The 25703-nt window shown below is 39.6% G+C and overlaps 1 protein-coding gene across 1 annotated transcript; it reads left to right on the forward strand.

Annotated features, from left to right (window-relative positions):
• The first annotated feature begins 2531 nt into the window (after positions 1-2531).
• On the forward strand, positions 2532-25579 carry EEIG2 (EEIG family member 2). Its single transcript, XM_084211252.1, has 11 exons — positions 2532-2683; positions 14692-14812; positions 15431-15460; positions 15947-16063; positions 17195-17241; positions 19607-19713; positions 20243-20338; positions 20871-21072; positions 21155-21282; positions 21663-21732; positions 23283-25579. Exons 1-11 carry the CDS (start codon positions 2535-2537, stop codon positions 23323-23325), a joined length of 1110 nt encoding a protein of 369 aa, XP_084067378.1. The 5' UTR covers positions 2532-2534; the 3' UTR covers positions 23326-25579.
• Positions 25580-25703: the final 124 nt, after the last annotated feature.

The raw sequence follows: 25703 nt of genomic DNA on the forward strand, positions 1-25703 counted from the left end.
GAATATAGAGTCTTTTCTAGTCACCTGTTCAGAACATAAATATAGCCCTAGAACAGATCGGGCTTTTTCAGATAATGGTTACCTTTGACTCAAATCTCCTAAAATCATCTGGCACTCCTCCTTGTATTTTTTTCAGCAGCCAGCCTTGTATTTTTTTCAGGCAGGGCACAGCAAGGGCCAGCTCTCTCCCCAGGAGCAGCAGGATGAGTGCAAGAGCCCAGGGAGCAGGGCCCCCAGGCAGAGCCCACCCGGCTGGACCTGAGCAGGGAGAGGAGGCAGCACCACAGAGGGGCAGCCCCGAGCCCCAAACACCTCAGGCTCCAGCAGCAGCAACCACAGCCAGGCACACCTACGACTAAAAGAAAGCCCTGAAACCAAGCTAAGAAACCAGCCTGCAGGTCAGGGACCTCAGTAAGGCACAGGCAACACAACAAAGATCCAGCAGACGAAGAGAGCTAAACCAAGGTTCAGACAAGGGCTGCTGGCTCATGGCTGAGCTTAAACGGGTCCCTGAGCAGGGGGCAGGTGAGGCCCAGGGGAGGCTGGTCAGGGCTGCTGTTGGGTGAATTTACAGCTGCCTAAGGAGCTTGGTTATACGGGGAAGCTGCTTGCATGGGGTAATGCTCCAAGTACACATAGGCTTTTATAACTCATGAGGGTTACTGATCTACTTCTTTGATTGAGTGAAGTGATCCAGTTTTTCTTGAAAATATTGATTAAAAACTGGATCAATTGTATTTATTGAACTTTAACAGACAAATTATCTGGTGCATAACGCTATTTTTTCTTTCTACATGTCAATGCAATGGACCTTCTAGCTAAATAGGGTATTGTCTTTTATCAACCATTTAAAAAAAAATCTGGAGCTGGGCCTTTTATATGAAAAGAAAGGAGGCTTTTGGTATAACTTGATACAAACTAAGTACTAATTTAGTCCCTTTAGGTGCTGAAAGCTTTTCACCTTCCATTTTTTTGAACAGAGAGCTGATGAGTGCAGTACCCAGAGAATTGCTTTGTATGATATATTGTAGGCACTTGTGGTCTGTTAAACAGCAAAGACTTTGAGGATTACTTTAGGGTATACCAAAGAAATGTTCTCAAAGGGGAAGCTATAGGTCAAGGCCAAATGCCTAGATCTCCTCTGTAAGATATCTCTTTATTAATTTTACTCCAGTAAAAAGACTTCTTTCAGAGCCAGTTATTTCTTGACATTTAGGAGTTTTGAAGGGAATTCTTTGTTAGGAATGTAAAACTGACAATGGTGTCAGAACTACCCTTGTAGTTTATTTTTTACTAGAAAACTGTATATAAATTCATTTTCTGTATGTTTTAGGACAGGAAAAAAACAGGAGCATTTATTTTCCAGACACTCCATTTTTTATTTTTGTTTGTGTTTTTTGGTTTTACTCCTTACTACTACTTTTTTTTTTTCCCCCTAGGATTATGCTACAGGACAGTTGGGGACATTCTGACATACTTAGCTGCATATTATTTGTGCTACTGGGTTTCATCAGATATGTATTCTATGAAAAATATATTTCTATGTATTTATAATGAATGAGGGGCAGCACTACTTCCACAAGCTGCAAGAAGATTACGGGGCAGATCACAGTGCATACGTAGTCATACAAGTTCTTTCTCTTACCATGTGATTAAGTGCTTGGCTGTGGGAAGACATGCTGTGTGTTCCTTACGCAACGCTAAAGAGGAAACTGATCTGCTGATGGAGGCTGCTCGGAGCTTGCTTTATGTTCAAATCTCCTGGAATGGTTTTTTAAGACAAAGCTGTTCTCTAGAGAGCATATACCTGTGTTTAGCTATACATTAAACAAGAGAGTCGCGTCTGTGTACAAGACCGTGAGCATCTGTTGCTTGTAGCAAAAGCGGCGGTGCTTGTAAATTACAGATTGAACGGCTGTACGCGACCCCTATAGGGTTTAAATTATAGCAGAAGGAAACTAAATCCAGAGTTGAAATGTCGACGCCTAAACGACGCTTGGTTACGTTACTGCTGTCTAAATGACGAGCTGTGAGCGGCACAGGTTTCCGCTCCTGGGACGCGCCCCAGCGCCAGCGGGGTCCCCGGGAGGCGGGGGAGCTGCCGGCCCGGGCTGCACGAGCCCCGCTCGGCCGGGGCGCGGCCACGTCACTGCTCCGGGCACCGTGCGGGGCGTGGGGAGCGGCACCCGAGTTATTGTTATTGAACAGCCTTGTTCAATAGCCTCCCGGCCCAGGCCAACTTCTTCGGCAAACCGCACGCCGACGTTCGAGCCCTTGGCGGCAGCGCTCGCCAATGGCTCCGGCCGCCGCTGCCGGCAGCGGGCGGAGCGGAGGCGGGCGGGTTTGAAAGGGAGGCGCCGGCTGCCATGTAAGCGCTGGCCGGGAGCGCCGCGGCCGGCAGGGGCTGAGCTGGCAGCGGCCGCCGCTCCAGCCCGTCCCGCCGTGCCGCCCTCGCCCCGGGCATGGGAGCGGAGCGGAGCAGGGTGGCCGGAGCGGAGCTGCCGTGGGGGCGGCCCCCGGGAAGCCCCTAGCCCATGGCCTTCAACATGATGAAGAAGAAGAAGTTCAAATTCCGCGTGGAGCTGGAACTGGACGAGCTTTCCTCCGTGCCCTTCGTCAACGGCATCCTCTTCTGCAAGGTGCGGCTGCTGGACGGGGGCAGCTTCAGCGGGGAGTCCTCCCGGTAGGTGCCTCCGGGACTCGCCAGCCGGCGGCTGCCCGCCCCACGCAGGCAGCCCCGGGCGGGCCGCGGCCGCCCCCGTCCGGCGGGCTCCGCTCGAGTCCGCGTCCCCCCGAGAGCAGGGGAAGCACGGCCGCCTCCGCAGCCCCTCCGCCCGCTCCTTGGCTCCCACGGCGAGCCCGGGGCTCAGCCGGTTCGCGCCGGCGGGCAGGCGGGCGGGGGCCCGGCGAAAGAAGGGGTGGCTGCCCTGGGGCTCCTGGCGGCTGCGGCCGCGCTGCCCGCCGCTCCCCTCGCCGAAGGGGAAGCTCCTGTGGCACGGCGTGGCACCGGCAGGCTGGCCGTCCTCTCGTCCCGCCTGCTTTGCCAGCATCAACGGCGGGAGAACACATGTGGTAGCAGGAACTCCTCGTCTGCGTGGCTGCTCGCTGCCTGGAGTTGTAACGTTGTAAAATAAATACTGAGGCTCCTAAACACGGAGTAGCGAGGAGAGGAATCCTGAGTGATGAGGATTGTCCCAGAGAAACGGGTCTCTTGTGCCATAATGCTGGAGCTGCTGAGTGGATGGGTAACAGGAGGGGAGAGTTTCTTGTCCCCAAGCCCTTAGTCTGAGCTGTCCCCTGTGAGTCGTGCGACCTTATTGTTTAATTATTGAACACTGGCTTGCTGTTTTCATTCTACAGATATTTACATGGAGAGCCAAGTTCCATGGAAAAGTCCTCAGTTTTTCCTCTAAGTGCTCAGGCCATGTATTACTGACTTTGTTCATGCTCATTTCTGCAGTGCAAGTGCAAGGCAGATGTCTTTTTCTCCTCTTTCTTTTCCTTCAGTGTGCCTCAGCAACGGAGCAGTAATCTATCGTGACAGTGGCTCCCAGATCCATGGGTAGCAATGGGTAAACAGAGGGCCAGTGTATTAATTTTTTCCAAGTACCTGGCAGAGGCAGAACCTTGTCAATAGGAAGGGTGTGTGCTGTGGCTTCAGGTATGGGGAGGAGGAGATTCTCCTCCCGTTACACTTGTTGTATCAGTTATTATTTTAATATTATTACAAAAAGGATTTACTGGAAAATGTATCATAGAATTATGGGAGAAGACAATAATAAATCCATGAATATTCAGTTATTTTCTAATTAAAATACTGTTGTTACAGAGCTTTCTAAATTACCTACATTTGATTCTGTAAATTAAATTAATCACGGAGAAGAAACAGAAATGGAACTTTGGCCTACAACCTCCTTATTTAACCATTCCATTATACTAGCATGTATAATTGAAGACAAATTTTTCTTCTGTGTGGTTGGAAGTTGTTCAACTCATCAGTGCTCTGATCTCATTTCGTGTCTTTCTTCAACGTTTTTCTTGTGAGCGACTTCGTTAGTAATAGATGATGATGATGATAACAATTCTGATTCAGGCACTAATGTGCCATTACTGTCCTACTCCAGCCCTTATTGCCTTGAAGTCATTTCCACAGGCTGACATACATCTTCTGGACAGGATGTCTATTTCCAAGGACTCGCTTTCAGCTGAGCAGATGGTTTTGACACGTTGTGGTGATCTTAGTCTTTTTTGCTTTGCCTATTTATGATGCTAAAATTAAATGCTTGAAAGCCTCCATTCATATCTTTCTGAATGGTTCATTAGAGTAAAATGTGTGGTAGGATGCAGTGTGTGTAGGGAAACTAATGTAAAAAATGGTGTTGGAGCTGAAGCTTAGAAATTGCTCCATTTTCTTTTTCTGGGGCTTTTAAGCTCTTTTAAGCTATGGTTTAAAAACTAAGAGCAATGGAACATATGCTGTATGTCAAGGTCCCTGTGAGTGTAACTCATTCCTGCTGGACTGAGAAGTGTTTGCTTTACCTCCCTACTAGCATACTCATTCTTCTGCAGTGATCCTTCAGTGCCAGTTTAGGGAGTGCCTTTGCTCTTGGCTTAAGAATTAACAGATGCATTTTCAGAATGGTGATTCAGCAACGGGCTGAATAAATAAGGAGGAAATTAAGTTTACACCAGAGCGGTAGTATTTCAAAACTTATCAGTTGCAAACTTTCGGATGGCCATAATCTTCTAGTTGCATGCATTTGTTAGTTTTACTGTGAGCTGACAGTTATATCCCTAGAGTAGTGATCTTTTTAGCTTTATAAAAGATATTTTAAAAATTCTGTTGTTTCAGAAAGTTACAGATGAACTCATTAAAAAAATTTTATAATACAGGGGGAAACTGACTCTGTTTTCTTAATAGCTTTATTTTTCTTACTCACTGAGATCTAGTAAACTATAATTGTTTAGGGAGAAGTTATGAAGTTCTCAAGTTGGTGCCCATACAGACCAATACCCTATTGCTTCTTGCCTTAGAAAGTAAAAAAAAATCTAAGCAATAGTCTATAAACCACCCTAACATTATTAGCATTTTATTTCCTAAGCCTACTCACAGAGAAGAATGTCATAAAAACCCAGGGCAGCAGTTGCCTTGGAACAGGGGCCCATGTGTATGCAGCAAGTTGTCATGAAAACAGTTTCAAGTGATTGTCTTGTCACCCCTCTATGGATCATACTGTATGAATGATTAAAGTCCTGATCCTTCAAGCAATGTGATACCTTCATCATCCCTCTGATCACTGAAGTGAGATGGAAAGAAGGCTGATAAAAGTTCAAGCTACTGAAAAATAGGGTTTTTTTTATTTCTCAGATCTTTGCTGAGAAAGAGCTACCTAAGAAATAAATTATGGAGACAGGGGCCATGCAACAGTCCAGTTGCTTTTCTGGTTCCCACAGATATGTGCCTGAAGTGTACAGAAATTCTGTGACCAGGTGAAACCAGCATGTATAGTTCAGTACACAGTGATCTGGCTGGTGTGTAAATAGAAACCACATCACTTTGCATTGTTGTGTTTGCAAATACATTTTTAGAACTCCAATTAGATACCTTCTGTTTGAAACATCCCTGTGCACATCTGTGTATCCTTACTGTGGGAAAAGAAAATTCTGGATTATAACACTAAATGTTTTATTACTGGACAAGAATACCGACTTTTAAAGTAACCTGGTAGTGCCAAATAAAATTTTTATCCAAGGACATTCACCAGCCAAGTGGCAGCAATGTTTAAACTGGTAAAAATCTTGAGAGTTTCTGCAAGAGCTGGACCTTGGAATTCTGGCAAGAATGAATGAGTTATATGCGACTCTAAACCAGGGAAAACTTTGAAGGGTGTTGTGGAAAGGGGGAAGCTCAGTTTGGTTGTTTCAGCAAATTCACAATCAGCCATACAGTGTAATTCCTGCCCTCTCCTTTTTGAAATTGCTTTCTAGCAAGCATGATTTTTGGATCTTTACCATTGTGTTTTAGAATAAAGGCTGGATTTTCAGCCCGTAGACTGTGGATGTACGCAAAGTTACGCTAAGAAACTTCACTTTCATTTAGGAAACTTTCCTAGCTTAAGCCTGGTTTCCTGTGTGGCAAGGCATCTTTCTACCTTTCCCCAGGCCAATGACATTAGATCTCTCTTTGAAATTGGATACATTAATACACTGCACATGTGCAGATTCCAGGATACTGTGTATCTATTTACTGCCCGGTCATAAAATAGTGTGCACATAATGGCAAATGCACCATGAAAGGAAGGACACAAGACTATTTCAGGGCAGAAATTGCACCTATTAATATTTTGAACAGAAAAAATACTATTTTAAGGTACAGACTTGACTAAATTCTAAGCATATTTATTCGTGGCCATTCTAATGTAGATATAAATATATAGCAAGTATAGGCTCTGCAACTGCACTCATTTTAAAAGGCTGAATCAAAAATTAATAGGTCCCTACAGCAGATAACTGAGGCTCATAGGATGAGCTGTTGCTCAATCAGCAGTAAATGAACAGATGGAATATGAGGAAATCCAAGAAATTTTGGGAATGAGGATCTGATTTCTTGAGGCTGTACTTTCAGTGCTCTACTCTGTTGACTGAGGCTACAGGAGCTGTAAGCCTGCTAGTTCCATTTTTAGCTTGGTTTCCAGCTGCACCCCACTCAAGAAAAGGCCAGGTTGGTGTGTTCTTCTGCCTGCAGCCTTCAGCTTGGTTATATTCCCCTTCCTTTCAGATCTGATTTCTGACAATTTAGACTGCTGATGTTTCCATCTTCTTTCTTTTACACAACAACATTCTAAAATAAGAAGCTGATTATGATTGCTATATGTGACAGACAGAGATTCAAAGTGGCCAAGAGCTATAAGCTTTTCATCAAATAATTTTATTTTCCTATGGATTTCAGAAATGTGGTGGCTTTTTATGTACACTCTTGAGTCCTAAGGGGAAGTCTTGGGAGATCATGCATGAATATATTCCTATTCCTAATAGGTACAAGCTAGAGCATGTAATTGGCTTCCGTAGAAATTGACTTCCTAACTGCCAGATAAGTACTTCTTACTTCTAGTGATGCATGGCCACCTCCTTCTCAACTGTCTAAAACTACATCTATTTTTTTGTGACACCAGCAAGTAGGTTTTCTGCCTTACTGGATTCTTCAAGTTGCCTTTTTACCATTCTTTTCCTGATTGCTGCTATTGCATTTGAAAGAGAGAAACCCTCCTGATAGTAACACAGCTTAACTAACTCTGTTTTTAAATTACAGCGCTTGTAATTAAAACATACCTGTCACATGGAATCACTGTCCCTATCACTCTAATCGTCCTGCATGATGTATGAATCCTGCTGACAGTCTTCAGAGCTGGATAATGCTATTTCTAATAGCTTTTTCAGCTGTAACTGGATTTGCAGCTGGGCAACTTGAAACCAAATAAGTTTTCAAGTACTGTGAGGAGTATTGGTGGTGGGATAGAAGTCCTACCTTGCAGTTTTTAGTTGCTTTTTTCAGATTCTCAAATGTCCACTTAATGTTTCCTCAGTTATGAAGAGACAGTTGGTTAAGCAGCTTTCAGACACTGTCCTCTCTCTGTAGGGAGGAAAAGGTGAGAAGGAGAACTTCTCTACACAAAGTACAACTTTTCAACATGTAGTTTCTTTGTGCTTCTCCTTTCATCAATAGTTACAGTAAAATGTGTTTAGTGAACTGATTAAAAAATATGGTCAAGAAAAAACAAAGAATTAATCAGAAGAGTAAAGAATAAAATATTAGTTTTGAAGGGGTTTATCTTTGGGATACAGTAGAGGAAAATAAAATATTTGTACAGTCTGCTCTTTGCATGAGGTGTGACTGGTTATTGCAGATTTAAAAAGGGCTCAGTCTTGGGAGACTTCCCTACATGTAATTGTAAGGACTGATAAGAGATGTATCAACAGCTAACTTGTCACAAAAATGTTTGAGAAGAGATACGTGATAGACATCTGTTAAAGATGGACAAACAGTGGGAAAAGCTTTCATGCTTAAGGTGCCTGCCTTACAGAACTGGCACTTGATTTAAAAGAGCTGGTGTTGCTTTGTTGGCTTTTTTCCCCCTGACCTCAGCACAGTACATGGAGTACAGTACTTTTCTGCCCCAAACTTGCCATTTGCAAGTACCATAGCACCTGTCCAGCTGCCTGCTGAAAGCAAGACTAATTTCAGTTGGATCAGGAAGCTCAGAGCTTTGTCCTGTCAGCTTTAGAAAATCTGCAATAATGGAGATACCAGTCCTTGTAGACAACCTGCCCTGCTGTTCACTTTTACTGTGAACATTTTCCCCTTATTTACTGGAACTTACCTTGGTTTTGCCTCTTTTCCTTTCTCTGTTCATCACTAAGTAATGTCTGGCTCCATCTTCTAACTTAGTAGAGATGGCTGTAGATGGCAATTAGATCTTCCTTCACCTCATCATCAGATTGTAAAAATCCCATGTTTCCAAATTCTCCTGCATCAGAGAAGAATTCATGCCTGACTCCAGACCTTCATCTCACACCCTTGGACTTGCTTCAGTTCATCAGCCTTCTGCCAAGAAGGCCCCAAAACCAAGCACACTTCTGCAGATACAATCTCAAATGTTCAATTTCCTCTGACTTGCTGACTACAGTCTTCTAATGCAGTTTACCCTTCACAGTGCTAATTCCCTTCTAGGTCTCTGCATTTGCCTGTAACCAGCAGTTTTTCATCCACAGTCAATTTATAGATATTTTATAAGTTGTTGACATGAAATACTGCTAGTTAAAAATGTAACCTGTTTTATTATGAGTAAAAACATGTGGAATAGAAAATGATTACTCTGTTCAAATTTTGCACGTACTAACAGCAAATTAACTGGGGAGCTGTGCACTGTAAACAAGTGGAGCTCTTCCTGCAGAGCCAGCTGTTTGCTTAGTCCTGAAATTTGTGAACCATGGAAGCTCTGTTTGTAAATGACTTGTTTTGTTCAGTTTTGTAGCAATGCTTAGGAAAAAATGTTTTTGTTGGAGAAAATGCATCATCTTATAGGCCTCAGGCACGGGGAAAACAATATTAAAGGAAAAGTAAACTAAATTTGTTCCTGAATGGAGAAATACATTAAAGCTTTGCATAAGCTTATTGCTACAGCATATATTTTGGAGCTCATGCTCTGAGCACTTCAAGTGATGCACTTTTGTATATGAAGCCTAAATTTAGCATTTTGGTTATTGTATAACAATTTAAAATGTAGCACAGTACTGCTCCAGGACCCTCTTGCAGGGGTACCTATATATTTCCCTCAACTATGACACTGCATAAATTTTACATACAAGTAGATTTTGGGTAGGAGGAGTGCAAGAAGTTATTTGACTCTTGCATGTCAAAGCCTTCTGTGTTTAATGTATAGTATGAATGAGAACTCTATATCCAACAATACCTTCCTAATACTAAAGATAGCCTAGGAAAGGTTGAATCTTCCAGTACCTGAACCTGAAGCCACTGATAGTGTGGCTACACTGTTAGATTGTAGGTTAATGCCTTAATTCCTGTCTGTAAGGTGACAGTGGCCTTTGTTAGGTGTTCTTAAGTATATATATAAAATATCTATATAAATGGGATATTGCTCCCATTTTAGAAGACCATTTTCTACACTAAAAGTAACTCCAGGCTACTAAATGCTGTATTTTTATCAGAAGGACAGAGCTACCTGTATTAACTTTATTCAGAAGGGGATCGATCAAAGGAAGCTTTAGGTGATAGAAGTCCATTTGCACGCCCACAAATGAGTGCAGTCAGCAAAGGCAGGGGAGGGTGGAGGGCCTAAAATAATACTCATTTCCAGCTATTCCCAGTCCTGTCACAGGAACCATCAGCCCATCAAAGCCCATCTACACAAGCCCAGGGACACACAGGCAGGTAGGGAACTGAAATTATGGGCTTGGACAAGGGGACACCCTCTCTAGGCCCCTCCCAGGACTGTCCCAGGAGACCCTTAGCCCCATTGTACAGGCAGGAAACCCATCATGAACTAAAACTAAAGCATGTTTTGGACTGAGGGGTTGGTCCCTATGAGATGCATCATGGGATACAAGGGAAGAGGTTTATCATGGGACAATTTGGAGAGAAATTAAAGGTGGAGGAAGGGGTGAGTTTGAGGAGGAACAAGTGTGGGGAAAAATAGGGAGTTAAGGGGATAAAGGGCAGTCAGATGTAAATAGTGTGCTGGTTGGTATGTTTGTCTGTTTCTAATTAGTAATGTCTGCTGTATCTTCCTGTTGAAGAACATTGTGACTCTTTCCTGGGCAAAGGCTCTCTGTTCAGTGTGCGTTGTGGGGTGGGGAATGTCTGAGAGTGCCAGCAACTGGAGTCAAGAGTGTCACAGGGCTGCCAGCAGCAGGAGAGGCCAGAGTGAGCATGCTTATGCCATGGGAGTGGGACTGTAGCTCACGGGCCCTGGGTGTTTGTTGTGCCCAGGGATTGTGGGCCAGAGCACTTGGGTGCCAGCACCTGGAGAGCCCAGATGGGTCACAGCACATGCCAGCCACTGGGCTGGGATCGGCAATCGGAGATCCCTGTGCCTGTGGTGCCTGCATCCAGAGCACAGGCACTCGGGGATGGAGCTGGGCTGTGCGCAGGAGGGACAGCCGGGAGCCATGCACAGGTCTCTGTCTATGGATGTGTCTAGCAGACCTCTGTCCTGCTCAGCCCGAGCGGCGGCGAAGGCTGTCGGAGCAGGCTGGCTGTGAGTGCCCCCGGGCCGGCTGTGTGTGCCGGGAGCAGCGCTTCCCGGGAACACCTCCTCAGCCTCGTTGCTGCTCGCGTCTGACCAGGGCAGCGGCAGCAGCCTCACTTCTCTCAGGCCATCTTATCAACATGAGATATCTTCTTCTAAAATAAACAAGCAAAACTGAGGTGACTCTCTCAACAAATTACCGGCTTTAAAAGATAATAATAATATTTTCATTTACCTCATGTAGTGAAAAAGCTGGTTTTTCCCAGTATTTACAGCGAGTAGATAACTCATGTTCTGTTCACGTGCTGTAAGATGCATTAGCAAACACCACTTTCCTTGACAGTAAGAAGTGTACTAACCCAGTTGAATCCAAAAGTAGTTCTGGAAGTATTTTCCCGTGAACATAGACTGAATGGCGTCTTAAAACAATGATCCCAATTTATTGTTTCTTTGGTGACCAATAAATCTGAAATAATTGCAGTACAAACACAAGCAGTTTAATATAATCATCCCTATATGGCTAAAGATCTTAATAGGCTGTTAAATAAATTAAATTTTCTGATTAATTGAACACAGTCTTTTGGTAAATGTTCACAAGGGGTTTTGGCTTCTTTATTTCAGAGCCTCTCATGCTAAAGCTTTTCCATCTAGCAAGAAGGGATTTTCCCCATGACACTGAAGGTCCTTAAAAGTGATTTATTTTTGCGTTTGTAGCTATTTGCTGGAACAAGCCATTACTCATAGATTTTATCCATGTGGAAATGAATAAACAATCTCATGAACATAAACACCTTAAAAAGAAGTCCATCACTTGTAACACTTTAGGATGAGGAGGTTACTGGATTAGGATTTGTTGTCTGTTATTTGAGTTTACTTTTTTTCTCTGTTGTGTATCAGAAGAAAAATCCAATACTTTTATTCAGCATTTTAAGAGGCAATTGTGTACACTATAGAAAACATCTACAAATAAGGACTTGACTACAGCTTAAATCTTGCATTTGAAATTGAGTCAATGTGAAATTGTTCCTCTAAAGAAAAAATAGTGATGGTAACACACTATAGTTTGGAGTCATTTTATCCTACAGTATCTGTTTATTGAAATGATTCTTGGTTACGTACTCCTGACAGCATTTATTCAATTACACCAAAGCACTGCAGCCTAGTATGCATTCCAGTGCATCTTGGTAACTAAGATACATTTTGATTAAGAAAACAACTGGTTTTGCTTTGCATGTGGTAAAGTGACGGGGAGGTTTGTAGGAAACTGACTCAGAACGGAAAGCTCTCCCCAGCGTGCTGCAGCACAGCAATAGCTGCCAGAAGTTATCTGGGTTCATTTCCATAGCAGCCAATCAATACAGCTGTTTATTTTCTAAAGGCCTGGCACTTAACTAAGAATCTTATAAACTTAGATGTTACTGTTGAAGTTAAATGTTCTGGTTATTTGACTTTTTTTCAGCACAATGGGAATAGCTAGATGGTACTCCTCTTAACAAAAAAAATTTTCTGAATTAAAATACATCAATTTTTTCTCTTATATAGTGGAATTAGAAGAACTGTTTAGCGGGAATAGGGGCAGTAGATGGGGTTTTGGTGGGGTTCTTTTTGTTCAGTTTTTGTTTGGTTTGGTTTTTTAAAATTGTGTACAAATTTTTCAAATCTCTTTTCATTTATATGCCAGTGAAAGAAATTAATGATACTTTTTTTTCTGACATATTTATGAGAAGGAAGCAGGATTCCTGGTTTTGATTTTACTTTTAGAAAAATCAGACCATCAGTATCCACAACTGAAGCCTTTTTACTGCCACCTCTGCTTCTTGTTTGCAAATCCTGGCCTGTGATAGGAGTAGACTGAGTCTATCAAAAGCAGAGTAGTTTTGTGCTATCTTCCTTACTTGAACCATTATACCCATATAGTAGTATTGGTATATTGAAATAAATTCAAAATCCTTAAAGGTTTTAAGGATACTTACATTTCTAAAGCAGATATTACTTATATTTCTGTTGCATTTACAAGCAAAAATGAGTTTAATGTTCACTGCATTATCTTTTGCTACAATGTGAGTGATGTCCAGAACACTATAACTGCAGAATGTGCAGCTGCTTTGACTTTGCTGTAGAGACTGAAGGCTGTTCTGAGAAGCAGAAACAACTTGAACCTTTATACGGAATACTACAAAGATTTTGGCACATCCTTTCAACTTTATGAGTTTGCAAAAACACTTTTTCAGTGGAAAAAAGGATCATTATTACTAACTGGAAAAAGCAAAAACACTCTAAGAACTTAGTGAAATGATGAATAGCAGTAGAAGTGATGCTGTTACTGGTAGAGCCAGTGTCCTGAGTGACAAGGAAAGGGTGGGAAGGATGATGACTGCTGTCCTACTTCTGCAACAAACAGATGTAATGAGAAAGGATTTTCTGACCTTTATGGATGACAAGTGAACTCTTTCAATTTAGTGGCACTGTTTTATATGTGTCACAAATGTTAGCAGTTGTTATCCCTTTTAAGGGTGAATTTTATGTGATGTCTTCTTGTCTGAGCCTGTTTCAATAGAGATGTGACTATTTGTAATTTGCCTTTTTTGAATTCTGGTTCTTTTGTATATTTAAATAACTCACATGACAGCAGGATGGGATTCTTTTTTTCCCACAATACAGGAAAGTTTACAATGTAAAACATCCCAGATAAAGAGTAGATCACGGTGTTTACAGAGCATGTTCCTTCCAGGTCACATGCTTGAATATGACTCAGTGTTGTATCATCAGAATCTGTTCGTCTGTTGTGGTCATTATACTGACTCATTTTAGGCTGGCTGATTTATTCCCACCTTAGGAAGTCACAGTGTCTGTGAGCCCTGGAGCTGGCAGTCTCACCAGCACAGCAAAGAAATCTTTTGTGAGTGCCCTGCATTTCTTCATTTTTCTATATACATTATGAACTCTGGTTCCAGCTTCTGCAGAACCATAAGATTCTATCTGCTAAAGACTTCAAACTGCTTCTTCAATAATAAGCTGCTGTCAGAAGTTAGTACAAAACATAGGAATTTATGTATTAGGAAAATGGAAGGGGGAAAAGGAGACATGTTTATATGTGAAGATGGTACTTCAGTGGTTAGACTGATAGAAGAAATTATCAGGGTGTTTTTGTTTTTTTTCTTTAAAGATACATGGGTTTTCTAGTTGTCCTCCCTGTGCCTTTTCATTTTGGAGTCTGTTCTTGGTCAGAATTACCCAAACAGAATGTGTTCTGCCTGAGCCTTATAAAATGACATTCCTAACTAAAAGCATCCTTCATCCTGCCTTTTTCTCACTGTATCATACTGTCAGATTGTTATCCTCATGTGAGAAACAGATCCCTTCAGATGTGTCAGCTTATTTTGCTCTCAAATGGCAAGCTCACAGTATGTAGCTGCAATTCTAATTTGCCCCAAGTGCATTACTTTGGGTCTGGTTATTGCACATCATCTCCTTTCTACTTTTCCAGGCCTCAAATTTATGTAGTTTTCTTTGACGCTCTTTTTCTCAGAACTGAAAAACTACTTGTCAAAGATGTTGTCTTCAGCGCATTGCAAAGCTCAGCAGCTTGGGAGACAGTGCCTGGGAGCTGATGTTCAGGAAGACTTCACTCTCCTGAGGCAAACTGCAGAAATTACACTCTCATTCATTTGAAAAAACACATGGCTGTTGAAATCTTCTGGAGGTCTAATACTGTGTTCAAGGCCTGAAACAGTTATTAGTTATTCTACACTGTTAAGAGCAGAATGGGGGATTATTGTTATTATTCATACCTTGGACCAGAATTTGCATGAAGTGGCCACTCTACAAAGAGTGGAACCAGTGTTTGTTCTTGAGCTGTCTTATTGCAGTGTGTGGTTCTGAATGCACGTGCAACTAACAGCGAGCATATGCTCTCTACTTGCAGGGAAGTAGTACAGGCAAACTGTGTTCGCTGGAAGAAAAAGTTCTTCTTTATGTGTAAGATCAGTGCCAGTGCCACAACAGGGATTCTGGATACTTGCACTTGCAGGGTGTCTGTACGGAAGGTAAGCAGCTTTCTTCCCCCTCCTCTTTCCTTGCTCATTCCTCCTTTGATTTGTTTTAGTTTTGGAATGTCTGATAAACTTCATAAAGCAAATTTTAGCTGCAATCCCACCAGGTATTCCTTTAGTCAAAATTATGTAGTAATCTTATTACTTACTTTACTTTGACTAATTTATGGGGGTTTTATGTTTTTATTGAAGAAAACCGTTTTATCCAGCAGGGCAGCAAAGGAACTTCTCTTCAGTGTTATAAAGTTAGCTTTTGATTGATACTTCCAGCAAGCAGCAGTAAGCTCAGAAGTCTTGAACGGTGCTAAGCACCAGAATTCTGCATGCAGTATGACCTTTTAGGCCAAACCTTGTAAGAGCCCAGTGCCAGCTGGCATTGGGCATTTGCCATTCCTCTCTCCAAACCAACAGTGTCTTGCTGGCCTGCTCCAAATGCATTATGAATATTAAGGTCTAAATGACAACAGCATAGTCTAGCAAATGTGTGGGGAGATATTTCAAAATTAATACCTGCTTTTCTAAAAAAAAAACCCAAAGAAAAATCCTGAGTCAGTATATTTAATGACTTAATGGTATAATGGTATGTCTTTTTTCCTTTTTTTTTTCTTCTAGGAATTAAAAGGAGGAAAGGCATATGCAAAGGTAAATTGAGATGTAACTAATTTTGCCTACAGATAAGCTTTTCTTTCTTGCCATTTTATGCCCTTTTACAGTAATTCCAGAATAGTACTTAATACCCATGAGTTCATAATGTATATTATAGAGACACAGTGCTGTTGGAACTTTCGATCAGTGTAAGTATGTAACAATGTTATACCACCAAAACTTTTTTTCTTTCAGGCTGGTATGTGGAAAGGGTTAGTAAAAGTAAACATTTACATTAAATGATAAAAAAAACTCTCCTCATTCTTTTTCTTTCTTGGCACTTTAAGTTTTTAACTGAAAATATAACTATGCTGAATTTTTTCTGGGTTTGTTTTCTGCTTTTTGCCTCGGTCCATTCCCTTAAATGGGCATTCTCTTATACATATTCGAAAAAAACTGCTATTGAGTGGTACTCAATGTGTAATTAGCAAGTACCTTCATTTAGCCAAATGCTTATTACTAATTGTCATTTTCTCTTAACAGCTGGGATTTGCAGATCTAAATCTAGCAGAATTTGCTGGATCCGGAAATACCACTCGTCGCTGTTTACTGGAAGGTTATGATACCAAAAATACAAGACAAGACAACTCCATTCTCAAAGTAATTTCTTTCCTTTATCATACTTAAAGTAATAAAGCAGAGAACAAGTGCTATTATTAAGCACTTAACGAAATTTAAAACTTATTTGCTGAACCTCTTTCTGGAAGGAAAGCTATTTGAAGTAAAAGCAAAAGTGCTGTTTAGAGACAATCATTAAAATCCATGCCGTCAAAAATATAATTTGCTCTATCTTGAAATGGAGCTGGATAGCTGTAAAAGAAAAGCTTTTAAAAGGTGTTCCTAAGGGGAACTGAAAAATTAACAAGTTAATGTATGGTATCTTTAAGACTGGGCAACCTTCTGTGCATCTTTCTGAGAGTGAATCTATTAATTGGCTTATATGTGTACAAGCCACCTTCAATACCTGGGATGACTCCTGGGATTTTCCTGTTTTCTATTTGAGGAACAGTTGGGGAGAATTCTTGCAAGACACCCACTCTGACATCCCCTTCCCTTAGTCCAGGGAGTTAAAAAAACTGAATAAGCCCCATAAACCTTAAAATAATTACACTTAGATTTTTTCAAGTAATTTAAATTATTTTTTCCTACTGGGACACTGGGATAAATTTTCCACATTATTCAGTATATGGTCTGTGCACGGACTTTCTGGTCTGACAGTCCCAAACTGTCCAGAACACTTGTAATGGATGGCTTTGGCCTGCCTAACAAGCCTTCAATGCACTGTGTCCTATGGCTTATTTACCCTGCATGCTTTTGCTGTCTCCATTGTCAGCACAACCCGTACTGAGAGCCAGCAGTTTGCTGAACGCCCTCAGCAAAGAACATACTTCAGCACCCACTGGTCTAAACAATGTTCTGTTTGATCATTCATGTTTTAGGTTTCTCGGCTTTGTTTTTCCCTTGAAGCCATCTTAATTATTAATAATTCTAAGATTCTCCTTGATATATGTGTCTTTTTCAGGATCTTGTATGTGTAACTATGTTACTTTAAATGGTATTTTCTGTTGTTTGTATGCCTAAGAAAAATTGTGTTGTTTTTTGCATGAGTGATTATGGCATTTTATTTTCATTAAGTATAACATTTGTGGCAAATATAACTTATTTACATGACCATGTATGTGTCACAAACATTTTTTTTCTTATGGTGGATTTTGTTTTCTTAATGTGTAGGTTTTGATCAACATGCAGCTGATGTCTGGAGACCCATGCTTTAAAACGTAAGTTTGTAAAAAAATCTCTGTGGGCTGGTCCTTTGATTGTACATTTCATGTTGAGAATTACACTTCTAATTTGTGTCTTTACATCTCTCCAATCTGGCAACAGTATTTAAAAAAAAAAGTCAGGAAAAAATGGAATTGTAGCTGAATAATGACTAACATGGTAAAACTGCCAATAGACTTGTCATAGTTCTTGCTGTTAGGTACTTGGTATCAAGCACAGAATACTCACCTGTATATCTGTAATGTAAAAAAAAAAAAAAAAACCACTTCAGGGAAACTGTTCCTGCAGCTACCTTATATAAATATACTCTTACCAATACTTGTGTTTGGAAAATGTGCTGCCAGACCTTTTATTCACAAGTCTCAGATGACTTTGAAATATTCATTTGCAAAAAACCCCTAACAAAGAACAGAAGCGTGATGCAGCTTAGTACAAGAGAAAGCACTTACACATATTTTCTTAGCAAAAATATTATGCAGCTTGGTAAAAGATGCAATAGATAACATCTGAGGGGCAAGTAGCTAGGAAAATTCACTGCTATACATTGAGGATCTTGTGGCCTCATTGTCCTTACTCTGTAGGTAAGAAGTGTAATAGTTGTGCTGTGGTTTTGTACCAGTCTGGCTCAGGTGATTTTCCACAGCACTCTTCAATGTCCCCTTACACCGCTATATGTCTTTTTTTTTCTCTTCTACTAAGCTTTAACAAGAAGAATAGAACACTGAACAACTGTAGAATCTCATCTTGTGTTTACTGAATAAATAGCAAGAGGGTATTATCTGAATTTGTCTGATTGGCAAAACTTTCTGTTTCTGTAAGTTACTTAGCACCCCTTTATTTCAGAACAACTTTAGGCGATTTACTTTAGAGTCAGCCCTACTAACAAATTCAACACTGGAACTGATAAACAATTCCTCAAAGGCAACTAATCATTAGTCTTGGGATACTAACAAAGCAGTGTATTTGTTTTTTACTGCCTAGTACTGAAGGAGTTGAAATTAGTACCTAAATAGCTTTCTGGGTTCCTGGGAAAAAAAATCTCTTACTCAAATTATTCAGACTTGGCATTTTCTTCCAAACTGGTGATATAACCATTTCCTGGAACATAAACTTTCAACACAAACAGAACAAACAACTTATCCAATCCAGATGTCCTTTGTAGAAGGAAAAATAAACCTTAAAACAGTTTCATCATCTGGCATCAACTACATATTTTATGAAGAAGCCTAGAAGGCTTGGGGTTTGATCTGGGATGACATCCCTGAAACCATTCAGTTCTTGCTTTCAAAAGTATGTTATGAAGTTAAGTCACAGAGGCACTGTATTTCTAGAAGTGCTTTTTTCTTTCTCTCTTTACTTTCAAACATAACCTAAGAGGGGCTGTGTTACTCTACACAAAGACAGTGACTAATTTATTGACTATATCAATTCTAAAAATGTCAACAAATACCCATTTGTAGGCAGATCAACAGTCTGTTCCCAATGTAGAAAATAACAAAGCATTAAAAAATCCTGTAGGTAACAACATCTTGAAATGTATTTTGGTTGTATTTGCTTGCAAGAGATTGCTCATACTTTGTCATTTTCTAAGTAGTTTCTTCTGCACTAGCAAAACACAAACTAAGAGGTTTATTAATTTAAATAAGATCTCTCTTTGGGTCTTGGTATTAACTCAAACAAGCACTTGAGCTTTATTAGAAACTTTTAATATTGAAGTAAAATTTAAACTATGTCATACATGATGCTTTTTGATTTTGTAGAAGTTAAAATTTAGAGTGCAATACATGGAGATGGTGCCAGAGGCCGTTTTATCAGGAGTTGGGAGGGTTATCAGCCCAGAGTAATTTCCTGCTCTGTGACAGGGATGAGACAAAGCCAGGATTGTGTCACAGCACAGAAGCCAACTTGGCCAACTGTTGTGCACATTGGTTTTTTTTTTTTTTTTTTAACTTACCCCCTCTCATGTATTCCTTCAAGTACTGAATTACATATATTCTTAGTGTGTAAACTGTCCTGTGATTCATACACTTAAAAAAATAAGAAATAACTTCAAATTTAAAGACATATCACTCCACCAACCATCAGAAAAGGAACAGCCGTTCCCAGGATCCCCAGAAGCCTAAGGGCTGAGCAGATTGATTCTGTAATATGTCCTTAAGCTCAATAGCAAAAACTTCCTTTTTTTTTTCATTTTCCTTAATGGGGGACTAGACAGCATGTTTCCAGAAAAGAACTGTAGGTCTGTTAACTTGATGCACAGTGTGAATGATGCCAACATACTTGAAAGGAGAACTATGTGCTGATCATTTTGGAGGGATTACAGCAGAAGTACAGCAAATCTTAACCACCTTTTTCTTACAGGCCTCCTTCCACAGCAACATCTATAGCAATTGCTGGAGAATCAGAGTCTTTGCATGAAGACAGGAAAGGTGGAGAAAACTTAAAAGGAGCACATCTGGGTATAGCAGGTATAGAATAATGCTCTTAATTTTTCAATGCTTTTTTAACTGGTCTCATAGTTTCGAGATGTTCAAAATACTTCAAATCTGAAAGGGATGCTGACAGCTGGCCTGCAAAGGAACCTTCTTACATGGTTGGTGAGTTTCTGCTTCCAACACAGCTGAAGTTTTTAAGCAGATTAGCTTTTCAGACAGAAAACAGGCCCAACGTTCTACTATGATACTGGAGAAAGAATGATCATCTCTTTAAAACTGACACTAGACAAATCTACAACTACACTTCATACAGATCTATCTAACCCAATGGTACTTTCTGTTTTGCTCAGATACATATTAGGATTTTTATTTTTTAAAGAATGTATAGTCATTAACACACATGGTATTTTTGCAGCACTTGAATCTCCAAAAGGTTTGTAGAAAATCAGTGTCAAATCTCTAATCCCTCTGGGAAATGTGACTTTTGAATCTAATCAAGGTTACTGGCAGGGTAGCAATAAAGTTGGCTTTAGGAACACTGTGTGACTTGCCCATGTTGCAGATGCCTCATCAAAGAGTGCCTCAGTCCCAGATGAACTTGGTGCATGTGGACATTCCAGAACATCAAGCTATGCAAGTCAGCAATCAAAACTGTCAGGTACCTGTTCACAATTTTGTTATGAGTTGTTGGGGATTATTTTTCTTTCACAGGCTTAGACAGTGGAAAACAAGTTTTTGTTTTAAAAAGGGTTTGCGTTGAAAGCTTTTTCCTAGAAGTTTCAGGTGTGGCAATGGTAACGTGTTTTCCCTCTTAAAATGTACTGATTCACTGGATTTTCCCTTCAGATGTGAGACAGCTTTTTGCTTTTGTTCCCTCCAATTAACATATCTGAATGAGATTTTTACCTCTTCCATGAGTAAAAAAATGGAGACTTAGATCTGAAAGCTGAAGGAGATGGTATTTGCCATTCTAATTGTTCTGATATGAACAGGAATTACTTAGAACAAAAAGAAAATGGCAGGTGCCAGAACACAAAATCTGAAGTCAGTTTTTAGTTGAGGTATGCACATACATTCATAAGGCTTTTGAAAGTCTCTTTATACAAAGACAAAACACAAAATCTGCTTTCAGGATGGACCTGGCCTGTCAAAAACATACCTAACCCATCTCTCCTGCATTTTCCCAACAGGATATAGCACATGTCACTCTAGATCATCCAGTTTGTCTGAACTCTGCCACAGGAGAAACACCTCAGTGGGGAGTACCTCAGTGGGAAGTACCTCAACAGGAACTGGCAGTATTCTAGAGCCATGTGAAGAGACTGAGCCAAAAGTAACTGAAGCTGATACTGATACATCCACTGAAGATGCACCACCAGAAAAACAATGCAGGTACACTTAATCTGAAAGCCTTATCTAGCACAAGTAAATTACTTTATCACATCTAAGAGCCTAAATATATTTGTTTTTGCAGACATCCTGTAAAGCAAGACTCTGTGGAGTCACAGCTGAAGAGGGTTGATGCTACCAGAGTTGATGCTGATGATATAGTTGAAAAAATACTCCAGAGTCAAGACTTCAGTTTAGACTCAAGTGCAGAAGGTATGGAGATAAATAAGGAAGCTTACAGAAAATGTATGTATAGTATAGGCCTTAGGAAAACCCACTCTCTTCACAGTCCCTGTTGTTTGCATTCATAAGGACTGTGCAACATTTTCTACTTTATCTTACCTACCAGCAATTGAAAATACTCTTACATGACTCAGGGAGCTTTCCCAGATGATAACTTTAAGCCTAAAAGAGCAGGTGCAAATCTATGAAAAAGGTACTTCCTCCAACCTACACCATGAAGTTGGTTCTTCATTACCTAAAGTATTTGCATCTGCAAGCGTCAGCTGCAAAATGGGTAGATTTAAAATTACTTAGATTTAGCTAGGACAACATTAAAGAAAGCTAACATATTTTAATCATTTGCCTTTTAGAAGAAGGTTTAAGATTATTTGTGGGCCCTGGTGGAAGCACTTCTTTTGGAAGCCACCATCTACCTAACAGGTATGTAGCCTGAACAACTAATCCATAGGCAATATTTATAAAAATGCACCTTCTACGACAATTATTCTGTATCTACATTCTTGACGTTTGTATCCTTCTGTTCTGTATCATTTAAAAACATCAAAAGAGCTAGATTGTCAGTTTTTAAAATAGGACACACAGATTAGTTCCAAAACAGAACTGATGTGTCAGCCATAAGAATTACAACTTTCAGAGTTTCTGAAGAGTCTCAGTTCCAAGGTTTTCAGATACAAGCAACGTTTCTGTTTGGACACAGGAAACAGACACGAGTTTAAAATGGGAGCTCTACAGCCTTATTATGTTACTCTGGAGTGGGAAGACAATTTTAAGTGATTTATACATCTGCCTTTACAGTATCAAACTGTTACATCTTCCTGATAACAAGCCTCATTTTCTTCAGTTTAGTTTTTCTCACAAATCCTGTTTCCATTTGTTACATTACTTATTTCAATGGCTTGTTCATCTTTCAACTACTTGCAACCCTAAACTCTTTTGATAATCTGCTTCATGTTATTTTATCGTTTAGAAGCGGAGACCTTTTTTTCTTCTCTAAACCTTCTTCAAATACCCTGATATATGACTTGACCTGAATGAGTTAATCTCCAGATAAGAAACCATGAAAACCAGGAAAGAATATGTTCTATTCTGTGTTTTTGCAGTCCAATGTAACTCAATGTTTACAGCTGAAGAAATCAGAATAGCCTCAGTATTTCAGCAATTACTATGGACTTAGGTATAAAGGCAGTTGATAATATATTGAAAGTCATAAAATAATTGCATTTTATACATGCATGTAATACTAATGGTTAAATTAATTGGCTCATCTGCATACTGGGCACACCAATACCTGTCTAGGATCACATGAAAGGGTACAGAACACACTCCTGTAGCACAGATATCTGTCCTAACGCAGCTGCCAGAACAGTCCAGGCATAATACTGTACTAAGGCAGAGCTTGCCCTATTAATTTTTTACATAGTACTGCAATTTGCTGTGGAAAACCACCCACTATGGGCTGTCATGTGGGAGGTGAGAGAGTTTTTTTTACAATTCAGAGTGAACAAAAGACTGAAGATGTTTTTCTTGTATCTTAATGTAAGATGACAATCAGTTTCTGGGTTTTTTAGACACATTGACCTGTTTATGTATAAATGTGTATAGAGAGTATTAGCTGCATATGATACAGCTGTGGGGATGGGTACCCTAAATGTGATGCTTAAGAAATTCTAGTGAAGTCAAAACAGTAACTTCATGTTCAGTAACATTACTCTGTTCATTTTGACTGTAGTACAACAAAATCTCTTTAGTGCATTGAAGAGTAGGTGACTCCATGGCATGGTAATAATGATAAATGTCTTCTACCCTTCACATTTAGCTGGTTTGGTATTTGCTGTTTGGTTGGTTTTGCTGGGGTTTTTTTGGGAGGGCTGTTGGTTGGGTTGTTTAAACAATACACTTGCTGATATGTGATACTTGCTATTTAGCTTCCAGTTAAATTAACACTGAATTAACTTTTTTCAAACTTTCAGAGTAGGATCTGGAGCATACGAGCAGGTGGTGATAAAACGCTAAGCTGGAATGTCAAATGAGGAAAACTTGGAGCTCTGGTGTTGATACTTCTGTATTGTTTGCTCTGCTGCAAGAGCTGAGAAAGACAAAATTAACTCAATGTGATCTTTTTCTGAAAAGCATGGAATGCCTCTTGCTCAAAGAGCATCATCTTCTGTGGTATGAAGGCAATGTTTAGCTACGTGTACCTTGTGAGAGCACTTGGATTGTTTTTGTAAGCTCTGTCTGATGTTGGTGGATTACTTAATTTCTGTGAAACATCTGTGGAAGCATGTCCCATTTCAATATAAGAGATCACTTGCAGTGATGGACTTTGTTCATAACATTGTTTTTAAAGAAACTTAGAAAGTTGGTCTTAAAAAAACTGAAAAAAGTAATTACTGAATTCTATCCTACATGCATTTTAGTTTTACAGAAGCTAATTACTCCTATCAAGTCATTTTTTATCAGGTCAAAGTTATGGCCTCCAAGAAACAGGCCAGCTATGTTTTAACACAACCAAAACCTTCTCTTAAGAGTACTGAGCACAACTTCATTGTAAGGTTCAAAAGAAGATGTGAACATCACATACATTTAAAACAAACCCCCAAAACAAAATAGATCTAAACCAGCCACTAATCAGTTGTGTTTACTGTAAATTAAGGCCACAGGTTTAAATGCATCAAATGTGACTCTTTTTGTTCAAGTAATGAAAAAGGTGGGATTCCACACCAAAACACTAAGGCACAATAGCATTTTATTAAGAAAGCTGCCTTGATTGTTAAATCTGGAGTTCAGCAGCTGCTCCCACAGAAACTCACTTTGATAATGCATGAACATTGAAATCCAATGGGACGGTACTGTTTACAAACCTACTCAGCAGTTTACTACCACTTGATTTTTTTAATTGTAGTTTAATCTTTCACAGTCAGTGCTTTGCTTGTGTTTTGAATGTGCCTTGCGGGATTGGGGGTGTACAGGGAGACTAAACCATTTACTAAGAATTTAAGCTTTAAAACTAGGTAAACATCTATACATACTATTATTAATAGAACTTGTTAAGAGAAGCACTTTATTGTAGACATACTCTGCACGCTGAAAAAGTCTTAGTGTGCAACAGCTTTGTTGAACACTTCTTTTGCTATCTGTCCACTGTTACATTAGATCAATGTACTGTATTTAAATTTGCACAAGTAGTGATTTGCCTGGCAGGCAAGCAAGAGCTCTTTAAATTTTCATTTGGAATATGAAAGAATCCATTTTTAAAGGGATGTGTTGGATAACAAATAGGTGTAATTAATTGTAAATTACAAATGACTTAATTTTTTTTTTTTAATTTAGTGGTACTGTTTATCAGTTAAGGCCTGGAATAAGTAAAAATAGTGTTGTCGCTTTTGAAAGCTCAGAATGCTTCAAATTTTGCTCAGAGTGATGTTTGACACCTTTTTATTGATGTCAAAGTAGGCCATATTTAACAAGTTAAATTAGCAAAAGTAGACTTTGTCTTCCAGAAATCCACAGTAGAATTACTGAATTTTTATTTGTATTTTTAATGAAATTTCAGCTTTCAAAGCCAGAATGCTCTTATTGAAAATTATGAATACAAGCTATTTCTCAGTTTTGGTACTTGCATACTTTTATTTCTACTGTTAATTATAATCTCTTTAGAGTGTCTAATTAGATAAAAGTATTAATACGAAGATTCTATTTTAGCTGCTCTTAATAGAAGTGTGGTATTATCAGTTTCTGTTCTCCACAGGAATTTTAAACAGCAACTACTCAACTGCTGGTATACAACTCTCTCTCAGAACATTATAGTCTCCTTTCCTGTTATATAACTAATTCATACCAAAAGATCCCATTGCAAGCAAAAGATGCCAGAAATTTGAATACATTCTTTGCTTTCAGTCCTCTTTGACACTGCTATACTTCTTGACAAATCCATTAAAGCTACTAGGAATTAAATGGTAGTTTACTTACATTTACTAGGAAAAGTTCATGTAGTTTGAGAAAACAGGCTTTTAAAAAACACTGTACTGCTGCTTATGTAATTCTCAAGGGAATTTCCATAGAATTTTATGTTAAACAACACAGCTGATGGTCATAGCTTAGATAATTTATTTACTAGAAACAGTATTTTCTTGCCTGAGCAGATATTTTAAATAATAGGGAAATTGACATAAAAATCCAGCTTTTCATAAAACTGTATCTCAGTAATTTATTCTTCTGACTTGACTTACAACTCTTCATGAAGTGGTAATCTAATTGTGCATCATGTAAGTGGAACATAACCTTCACACTTAGGTGCTGTATTTTCTTTTTTGTAAACTATGTTATATCAATACTGGAGATTTCCATGTTGTAAACAGTTTGGGATGTACTGGTGGATTATGTGGTTTTTT

Source organism: Fringilla coelebs (assembly GCF_963513975.1).
Source record: "Fringilla coelebs genome assembly, chromosome: 9".
NCBI classification, from domain to species: Eukaryota; Metazoa; Chordata; class Aves; order Passeriformes; family Fringillidae; genus Fringilla; species Fringilla coelebs.

Coding starts and splice junctions, on each gene's coding strand:
- EEIG2 (XM_084211252.1), top strand. CDS start 2,535: ATGGCCTTCAACATGATGAAGAAGAAGAAGTTCAAATTCCGCGTGGAG. Junction 14,813..15,430: donor GCAGGGTGTCTGTACGGAAG/GTAAGCAGCTTT, acceptor TTTTTCTTCTAG/GAATTAAAAGGAGGAAAGGC. Junction 21,733..23,282: donor AGCCACCATCTACCTAACAG/GTATGTAGCCTG, acceptor TCAAACTTTCAG/AGTAGGATCTGGAGCATACG.